Source organism: Malaclemys terrapin, chromosome 4 (genome assembly GCF_027887155.1).
Source record: "Malaclemys terrapin pileata isolate rMalTer1 chromosome 4, rMalTer1.hap1, whole genome shotgun sequence".
Lineage (NCBI taxonomy): Eukaryota > Metazoa > Chordata > Testudines > Emydidae > Malaclemys > Malaclemys terrapin.
In genome coordinates this window covers 124,251,029-124,261,617 of record NC_071508.1, presented here as the reverse complement: position 1 = coordinate 124,261,617, position 10,589 = coordinate 124,251,029, and the positions used below count along the sequence as shown (strand labels likewise).

The window sequence follows — 10,589 nt, the reverse complement described above, 5'->3', positions numbered from 1 at the left end:
TGGATTCAAACTTCCCATCCTTCTGGTGCATAAAAACAAAGTTATGAATGAGGCTGCCTGGGTAATATAAGAGCTCAGGTCTGTGAAGACTGCCTATATGGAGAACATGAGGCAGGGACTGGCTCCAGTAGCAAGATGCTACACTGCGAAAAATAGCTGTGTACATAGGGGTGGCACTGCTTGAATGTAGAGAGCTGTGGATGGTACGTGGTCACAGGATAGTGTCTTTACTTGCCTAAGAAGTTCTTTAGTGTCTAAACTGCTACTTTTACCTGTGCTAGAGGTGAGTGTAGTGTATGTGCTCTGTGTGCTGCTGTAAGGAATGTGCAGTGGAGGTGAACTCACTGTATCAGAACAGCTTGTTGGATTACCTGGTTTCTGGGGATGTTGGTTTAAAAAAAAATGCTTTAAAGTATTTTTTACTCTTTGAAACTAAGTCCTTGATCTCTAGGTGACAGCCACTGCTTGAGTTCAGCTCAGCCAAGGGAGCAGAAGACTGCCACATAAGCACAAGCAAAACTGGCCTTGCCCCAAACTCACTACTCCTGATGTTCTCTCAGCTCAGTGTCTGCTGCTAGTGTCCTGCCTTTCTGCCAATTACCTCTCCTGCATCACCACTGCTCTGGGCCTCTTTTCGGGAACCACGGGACAATTCTGATGTGGTCTTTTCTGTCACTTGTGCAGGCTTCCTCAGTTTCTCTTTACCCAGCTGGGTCACTTTTCCTCAGCCCCTATGTAAACTGCATGGCTGAACAGCTGTCTTATCACTCTTTCTCCTAACTCCCTACCCTGCATCTGTCCACTATGGCTGCTCTCCCTGGTGTTTACTCCCTTAGGACTGCTGCTGCCAGAGCCTGCTGCCCTAGTAGGCCTTGATTCCTATCTGGAGTGAATAATGGAAAAGGGAAGTGTTAGTCCATAATGAAAAATATTCCACTGTAATGTCATGAATCCACTCAAGAGGAAGTGCTGAGTAGCCTATATTTGAGGAATAGTGCAGTCTAAAGACCAAAATTAAAAAGTGAGCATCAGCAAAATAGGTAACATTGAACCATAGAATGGAGACTAGACTTATTTAGGTTAGTGTTAAATGCATCTATTGTCCTCTAAGCGCTAGCCCACTTCTTGAAAGGCAAGTACAAGATCTTATGGAGGATAAGAACTCATGCACAAACTTGATCTTTTGAGAATTTCAAACTTCTCAGTGAGAATTACAATCTATTTGTTCCCCCAGCCAACAAAAATCCAAACCAGAAAAATTTTAAAGGTTTTATTGTTTAAAAAAGTTATTCATTCACAATGCATTTAGTCCCAAAAGACACAAAAGTTCAAGAAATGCAGTCTTAAAAAATAGTAGCAATTATAAGATGCTCAAGTTGCTAGTTTACACAATAACTCAGTCACTTGCAAGAGTTGAGCTTGCATTCTAGGGCTTAAGTAGAACCATAGCTGATGCAAACTTTTTAAAATGAAACACGTGATGTTCGTTAAAACAATTCATTTTTCATGCATTAGTTTACACCATGCATGTGTGGTGAGGTCAGACTAGAGTTGGTAGTTAATATACATTCTTAAGGCTAAGAGAACACCAAACTCCACTTCTGTAAAGTTGTCAAACCAGAGATGATCAACAAGGATGTAATGTTGGACAAGAGACCCAAGAACCAGCTACAACAATACGTATGCTAGAAATAGCCATGGAAAAAGCCTCGCAGTGAAAGGCCTATCAAACAGGGTGTTGTTTTTTTAAAGGAGACTGTTTTTGAAACTTCAAGTATTACAGTAGAATCTCACTGTTACAAATATCTCTTGAATGGAGGTTGTAACTTTGAAAGGTTTGTAACTCTGAACAAAACATTATGGTTGTTCTTTCTAAAGCTTACAACTGAAAATTGACTTAATATAGCTTTGAAACTTTACTATGCAGAAGAAAAATGCTTTCCCATAATTTTTAGTAGTTTATGTTTAACACAGTACTTTACTTGCGTTTCCCCCTCCCATCTTTGCAGCTGCCTGATTGTGCTCTTCTGGGTCCAAGTGAGGTTGACTGGTCAGTTTGTAACTCTGAGGTTTTACTGTACCCATTACCAAAGGTAAGATATTGGACTTCACAGATCTCTCATGTGCCCTTTTACAACAATTCCTATTTTCTAGTGCAAGTTGAAGAACTGTAGTCTTAGTCCCATGATCTTATTGTATTCTTCATAGGAGCTGTTCTCTGATGAACAGTGTGACCAAAAAGAAGCTTTTGCACCATAATTATGAACTTGGAAGCTTAACAATAATTCATTTATTTTCCACCTTTTAGAAAATTTTCAGTATTTAAAGCCCAATGATAAAATTCCCTAATACAAGCTAAGATTATTTAAAAAGTCTAAAGTTATGCAATTTCTAGAGGAAAGAAGCTGTGATTCTACATGAATGTGAGAATCTCACTAGCGAATATCTAAAAGCCTTTAGGATAGTTAAACTACTTTTTAAAGATGACTCTATAATTGAAGTAGCTGTTTAGACAATTTGATATTCATTTTGATTTCTTAAGGAAATCTCCCAGTGACACAGCTCCCTTGGTGCTAGAAATGGTGGTGACTAACTCCCTGCATTTCTACCACCCTCTTCTCTAATCCTACACCAAGCAGGTCTAGCCAGTAGAGTGGTAAAAATATTGGTGAGCAGTCTCTGCACTAGCCCTCTTAGTATCAAATCATTCATAAATAGCCCCAATTATGCATAGCTATTTCCACAGCAGATGTTCTCTGAATCTCCTAGTATAAACAAAGTGATTCTGCCTTCTTTCATGAACATCAACTGCTGAAATCATGCTGTCCCTATCCAAAAAGGCTCAGCCCGTTACATAGAAGAGCTGACTAATCTGTGAAAGGCCACTTGATTGCTTGACATTGAATCAGACTGCTTTTTTTGTTACTCCTTGAAACTTCCTCCCTCATAGGCCATTCTTATGCAAAGGATCCTGCCCTACAGAGGCACAGCTCTAGTTTCTTCTTTGTACCTGGCAACTTTGAAATTCATGTTCTAGATGTACTTTTTTTTTTTACTTACACCATTGCAACCAGACCTATCAGCACAGGGGCTCACATCCTATACAGTAAAGGAAGAGAGTTTAAGAGAAAAGGATTCAGACTTATTGAACCAGTTTGAATTTTCTGAGTGGGAAGGGAGAGGTGGCATGAGCTATGTACTCTGCTTGACAGTGTTAGCTTATGTTGCCCAGAAGTGTAGACAAAGGGACATTCTAGGAAGCATTGGGAAATATAGCCCGACAAAGCTAGCTATTGGGACTGCTACCAGCCAACACTTAGAAGAAGCTCCACTGATAAGCTAACGAGGAAACAATCAAAAGGAATTTTTCAAGGCAATATTAGAAACATCTTATTTCAATGAATGGAACGATTGTCTCAGTGGTATCTGCATGGTCCCTCTGTAATGATAGAAAGTAGGGAAGATACTCCAGTTTTAGAAACATGGAAAATAAGAATATGGATTTAAACTGATTAAAAAAATGAAGGAAATTGTATCACAGTATTAAAGCTCTGCCTTCTGAAGGTTGATTCTTCCATTCCTGCTTAACACTTTTGCAAGACTCCTTTAGATATTACACTTTGCCATTAGAACTTTATTACATTTGCTTTCTTGTAAAGGGTAGAGTGTATGTTCAGTTCTTAGCAGCAATGTTGGCATTTAAAACCACAGAAACAATTGCTCCAAATGCAAATGAAAGCTTAAGAATGTTTTAGCTGCTGTGTTTAAACATGGTAACGCTGAAAGCAGAGCTAGAGGGAGAAGTGATTGTAGTCTCCCCAAGATCCAGTCAGTCTCAGAACAGGTGGATGTTCTGCTGCAGCAGTTCAGTAGAATGTTAACATTTATTATAATTATAGTGGAATTCACATAACTGACACAAAAAGGGGTATAAACTATCTTGGCTTGGGCCTACTGCTTCTGCCTCTTGGAAGACTCAGCCCTGCACTGGTTTATCTCCACAAGGGCTAGAATCGTTATTTAGCCTTTCCATATTTGCTGAGCCAAGCAATGGCGTTCTCAGGGGCCAAATGGAACTCTCAGAGCCTGCTGCTGAATTTGGTTAGCGGGCACTCCTTGACAATGTGTAGCAACAATAGAAACTTAATGAGTTCCACTAAAACCAAAGGGACCACCAAGTAAACGCCTATATGCCATACTAAGACAGGATGGTTCAATTTGATGGGGAATCATCATCGAGCGGGTGTATTTCTGGTGGGGTTCTGCAGGCAGCGGTTCTTGCCCTATGGTATAGCACATCACTGACCTGGAAGAAAACACAATCATCACTGATAAAGTTTGCAGCTGACACAAATTGGGGGAGTGATAAATAATTAAGAGGACAGGTTACTGATTCAGAGCTGATGATGACTGCTTGACAAACTGGCCACAAGCCACAAATAAGTGTTTTAACATAGCTAAATCTATACATCTAGAAACAAAGAATGTAGGCCATACTTAGATGATAGGGAACTCCATCCTAGGAAGCAATGACTGGAGTACAATCTATTTATTTTACCGAAGAGAAGATTAAGTGATTTGATTATAGTCTAAGTACCTGCATGGGGAAAAAATATTTAATAATGGGCTCTTCAGTCTAGCAGAGAATGCTATAATATAAGCTCATGGGTGGAAGCTGAAGCTAGACAAATTCAAAGTGGAAATAAGGAATACATTTTTAATAGTAAGTAATTAACCATTGGAACAATTTACCAACGCCCATGATGAATTCTCCATCACTATTTTTAAATCAAGATTGGATGCTTTTCTAAAAGATCTTCTTTAAGAATTATTTTTGGGACATTCTGTGGTTTGTTTTATACAGGAGGTCAGACTAGATGATCACAATAATCCCTTCTTGCCATAGAATCTATGCTTGTAAATTAATAGCATGGTAAACCAATTGTCAGAATTACTTACTATGCCAAAAAGGTCACTGAAAATGGAGAGTGAAATTAAGATATAGGACAACCACCAATAATACTTCTACATGTTTTTGGAAAATAAGAAGTCTGGTACTCATTGTATTAGTGGGATTATTTAGCTCACTTGTTTAGTATTTGGGAGAAAGACTGGATATCCTTGTAGCCTTTTGTTTGCATCTCACAGGTGTTTCAGCAAAGAGTTGATGGACACATCTTATTCTCCCATTTTTATAGTAGTTCCCCAATGCACAGTTGATTCACCAAAAGCTGTTCTAGTTCCACTCACGCAATGAAGCACAACAGTAGTGAACTCAGTTACCATTAGGAGAAAAGTAGGGAGAAGAAAATAAAGAAAAATGAGTTTTGTAGAACCTCTAGTCCCCTGCCAGTTACCAGCTTTTCTTTGGCATCAGTGAAAAGATGTTAAAGGCATCACACCTCCCCAGCTTCTGCCTAATAAAATATGGTATTGTGTGGCCTGTAACTCAGTGACAGAGAGAAAAGGACTATCCTCACTAAAAAGCTGTTCAGCCATACTTCATTCTCATCTTTTTAAAAGATAATTCAGAGTTGTAAGCGTGCAATAGTATTTAAAAAATGAGAAAGCAAAGTAATGTGTTAAATGCAGCTTTTATCAGCATGTTCTAATCTTTTACATTTACCACAAAAGTGTCCACTTTCATTGATTCAAAGGGAAAGCTTGCACGTAATCTTTTTTGCACAGTGGAGTATGATTGCAGAAGCATACTTCCCCAAGATACTTCAGAGGGAGGGTGGCAATTTTGCATCATAAGGCATCAAGTCTCTCACAGGGCTCTGCTATTCTGGCTAGTATGATGGGTCCATGCTTTAAAAAAAGCATTAAAAAAAATAAGAACGTAACTACTGTTCAGTATTTAGCCATTTGAAAGGAAAGGCTCTTTCCAACCTCCAGTCAGAACTTCAGTCGTGTGATTAGGTCAGACATAGGTGTTATTCCTGAAGAAGCTATTGAAACCGGAGATTGAATTAAGTGTCAATCAACTGTAATCTACTGATCTGATTAGAGGCCTTCACAAATGTTTGGTGCCGATTGCAAACAACAGCCAGACAGATCGGAATGATGCAATAGCCCACAGTTTTGGGGTCAGCTCTTGTACAGGAATAAAGGAACAAAAACATCTGCAAATATGGTATTAAAAATAGAATAGTCCAGAGCCAAAAAGGCAGGGACAGCAGTCGTGCTTTCAAGGAGTGTGTCCATGTGGTTCCTTCTTGTGGCTCCTCAGGGTGCTGTTGAATGTGCTCCAGTGCTAGTTTGTTGTAAGTCTCATTGATTTCAAAGACATAGTAAAAAGCTGCAGCACTTGCTAATAGATACAACCCCACACCAATCCATCCCATCCTCTGGCGGAAGTTCATCATTCTCCATGCTCTGCACCTTTAACAAAAATAAGACAAGCATTCAGCACAGATATAATTCAGTGTTTGGGTCATGAATTACTTAGTATGACAGTATAACTACTAGCAACTACTGCACAAGTACATCCTGTTTGGGATTTTGGTTCCCCCCCCCCCCTTCTTTACATAAACTAAAGGTGTCATGCATTACCACAACAGCATGCTAATGATAGTATTACATAACCCCTTTATGGTGATTCTGCTGGAAAAGGGAAAAGGATAGCCCAGTGTCTACAGGAGAGCGGGGCTTGGACAAAGGGCTAGCTGGCTGAGGCTCAATCTTGACAAGACAGAAATAGCATTAATTGTGACAAGGCTAAGAAAACTGGCTAGACTTGTACTAGCAATACTAACTAAATGGCCATTAGTGACACTTAGGTTTGCAATTTAAGATCTTATTAAACGTTGGGGTCCTAGGTAGCAGCCATATCAGAGGACACGTTTTTCTATCTGCATTTGATAAGGCAAATGCAATCCCATTTTGGATGGAGACCTGCTATACTTATGTCTTCATCGCCTCAAGATTAGACTACTGTAATGTGCCCTACTTGGGGCTACACCTATAAGATGGTTGATGTATTCTGAACTCTCTTAATTTGCATTTTTTATATGAAGCACCTAGCCCTGGTTCTCCACACACTATACTAATTTCCTTTGAGCTTTAAGCACTGGCCTTGACTTTTACAGTTCTAAAAGGTTGAGACTCCATCTATCCTCAAACCATATTACTGCAGTCATGGCCATCTGAGGAGCCCGAGCTGGAATGCCCCCAATATAAAGGAGGTAGAACTCTTTGTAACACAATCTTCGAGGGGTCCTCTACTTCAGAACTTACTCTCTACCCACCAACCCTTGGTCTACCTGAATCTGACTTTAAGTCTTCCAAACCTGCTGGTTTTCCCTTTTTCTGTGACATTTGGAGAGGGGCCAGAAAGTGGTTACATGGTAGCACAGTATTACAAAGATGTGAGGTGGGTCTGAATGAGTAATTGGTAGTGGTTTTAAGGTATTTAATATAATTGATTCTTTATTGAGAGTTAGAAATACTGCAGAGGCTCAGTGCCTAGTAAGAGCATTTCTAATATGTATATTTTCAGACTAGAACTATAATACATAAGATACTGAAAACAGATTTTAACATGAATAGCTAACAAAGTTATAACAGCTGTCTAGCTCGCAGTGTCCATGCCAAACAGCTACCCCAAGGGGTTGTTTTGGTGACAGATATACAAGTTGTACCTCAGCCTTGAACTAGAGGAACATTGGCAGGGCTGGAAAGTTGCCAAGTTGTACTTATTGTGGCTAGAAGATTTATTTAACCAAACAAAACGAGGGTTTTATTCCAGATATTCCTATCAAGTTGGTAACATGTATTTACATTATTTAAAAGTACAAGTCAAACAAGTCAGCAGAATGCCTCATTCTAATATATTAGATTTGTCCATCAGATGCTTCTAAATCACCACATTATCCAAAACAGTTTAAAAGAAGTGTTAACTATTGGGTAAGTACTGCATTAAAAATGCCAGAGTATATGTTTACCCAACAGCTTAGTGACAGTCTAGTTTTTCCAGTAATTAGACATTTTATAGTTGTCTATTGGTAATTTTCTTTTTAAAAGGAGCAAAGGAACTTGAATAAATAAATTCACAGATATAATTAAAACTACAATACAAAAACTGAGAAATTCAGAGTTAACAAAATTAACTCATATTTTACTTTCTGCCCTCTCTCTTCACACAGGAGTTACAGACAGAACATCAGTCTTCCTTCTGAATTAGTTTAGAAAAGTCAGAGATCATTGCTTGGAAACCCCAAAATTAATGATTTATTGGTTTACTTGCTTGGAATCGCCCGATTCTCTATGTATAGCTGTTACAGGTGTCCAGAATTAGTATTAAAAAACCCACACATTTATTCCAGTTCCTCCACTCCCACACCAAATAAGATTCAGTCAGAAAGCACAAGTTACTGCTGACTAAAAAAACAACATGTGATCTTAAACACCAGTCACTTCTAAATGACTATGAGACTTCAAACTACACTTAGGTCAGAAATCACTCCACAGAGCTAAAATATGGTACCCTCCCACAGAAATCAAGCGGCTGCAGATAGTCCCCTGCAACTTGCATGATGCCCCAGTTTCAGTCCTGGGCACAAAACTTCCCCAATAATTAAGCCATTATTTTTCTTTTAATATATTTATGTAAATATAAGGGAAATATAAACTTGTGATTACTTTCAATATGTTGTTACATGGAACAAGCCCAGACTTAAAGAATTACATTCACACACACATTTCAGATGAAATCTAGATTTAAATTAAATTTGTGATTGATGATTTTCATTTTACTGCAAATCCCTTCATGTGCAAGTTCTACACCCATGGCATTTGTTGCCACCTTTAGTTTAGAGATGTTTATCTATGTACAAAAACAAGTTTAAAAAAACCCATGTGTTTTTTACCCATGAAAGCTTATGCCCAAATAAACGTGCAAAAAGAACAGGAGTACTTGTGGCACCTTAGAAGTGGGCTGTAGCCCACGAAAGCTTATGCTCAAATAAACTTGTTAGTCTCCAAGGTGCCACAAGTACTCCTGTTCTTTTTGCAGATACAGACTTATAGGGCTGCTACTCTGAAACCAAATAAATCTGTTAGTCTTTAAGGTGCCACCGGACTCCTCGTTTTTGTGGATACAGACTAACATGGCTACCCCTCTGATACTATCTATGTACAGTTTTACATTGAAGAACTAATTTTAGATGCTGCTCATATTTGTGTTGGAAGATGTCCTAGGATTTTCAGTGAAAGATGTCAACAAAAAACAGTAGTACTTCCATAATATAGGTCTTTAGGAAACTTAGCTAAGGAAACCTTACTGTCAGCACTCCCCTCTTGCTGAGGAATTGAAAGATGAAGTGGCTTACCAAGGTCATATAACAGGCACGTGGCAGAGCTGGGCTTTCAGGCGTTCCTGAGTCAGACCACTAAATCATGCTGCCTCCACAAAACTGAGTCAGTTCTAATAAGCTGCATGTATTATAATAGCCAAAAGCTATACCTTTAAAAACTCTACAGGTGTAAGGAGCAAATGCAAGAGACTAAATGTAGCCTGTAGGCTCCTCGGGGCAGTGATCCACCATCTAGTCATTTGTGAGTGGCATAGACCCAGCACGATGAAATTGAAGCGATGAAGAAAATAAGAATCTTCCCTACCCCACAGCGAGACCCCTAGAAGAGAGGCCACCCCCAGGCTACGTACCCGCGCCGGGCTGCTCCCGCTCCAACCCGCAGGAGCGCACCCGGGAACAGGCCCGGTCCCAGGAACCCCTCACGAAACTGGTTCCCCTCCAAGACGTGGGTCCTCGTCTTCCCGTTCCCCATGTCTCCTACGCACCCGCTTCACTCCCCGCTAGACCCCTCCCCGGATGCGTGCCTGGGGCAGCCCCATGAGCCTTCTTCCCCGCAGCGTGTGCCTGCCTCGCCCACCCTGGCGGCTTTCCCAGGCCGACCCCGGGCAGCTTCCCGCCCGGCAGCGACGCTCCCTTCCCCGCCCCGTGAGAAGCGGCTTCTCCTACCTTCCTCAACCGGAAAGGCGGCGGGCGAGCGGCCCGATCCCATCACCCCGCTCCCCCGCGCCGGGAGGGGGCCGGAGCCGCCGCCCAGCTCAATCGCTGCCTCCTGCGCCGGGCAGCTGCCATCTCCCTCTGGCCACTAGCCGCCCGGCCGGAACACCTGCGCTTCCGGGAATGGAGGCTTTCCACTTCCGGTGTACTCTGCCCTACTTCCGGGGCACAGGCAGCTCTGACTGAGCCTTGTCCCGCCGGCTAAGCACGTGACGGGGGAGGGGGTAGAGGAAAGAACTCTTACTCGCTGCCATGTTGGATTGGGCCTGGAGGCCCACCTGGGTTGCCAGAGCGCGCCCAAGGTGGCTCTTGGGCTGGGCCTTGCGGCTCTCATGGGCTCCATATAGACTCAGGGCTGTAGCCCTCCCTGGGATTGTTAGTGCCTCTCTGGGTCTCACCAGGGCTTCAACTGACCCCCGTGATCGCTCCCAATCATCACTGTGACCCAGGTTTTCCCACTGTCATCCCTTTTTGGAGGTCGCTGTCCCGGGAAGCAGTGGATAGACGTATAACCAGTGAAAACGTGCTGGAGGTGGTTGGAACTCAACAAATGCTAGT

General features: G+C 41.4%; 1 protein-coding gene across 2 annotated transcripts; it reads right to left on the bottom strand.

The window, feature by feature from the left end:
• Nucleotides 1-1,255: 1,255 nt before the first annotated feature.
• On the bottom strand, nucleotides 1,256-10,168 carry LYSET (lysosomal enzyme trafficking factor). 2 transcript variants are annotated; one of them, XR_008444882.1, is made up of 3 exons: nucleotides 9,984-10,168; nucleotides 5,089-6,384; nucleotides 1,256-4,306 (listed from the first exon to the last, which is right to left on the bottom strand). XR_008444882.1 is itself a non-coding variant. In XM_054027887.1 (2 exons), the coding sequence occupies exon 2, from the start codon at nucleotides 6,366-6,368 to the stop codon at nucleotides 5,973-5,975; it is 396 nt and encodes a 131-aa protein (XP_053883862.1). In that variant the 5' UTR covers nucleotides 6,369-6,384; nucleotides 9,984-10,168; the 3' UTR covers nucleotides 1,256-5,972. The 2 variants fall into 2 exon arrangements, 1 of the variants encoding a protein (XP_053883862.1); XM_054027887.1 differs by having other exon boundaries at nucleotides 1,256-6,384.
• Between the last annotated feature and the right edge of the window lie 421 nt (nucleotides 10,169-10,589).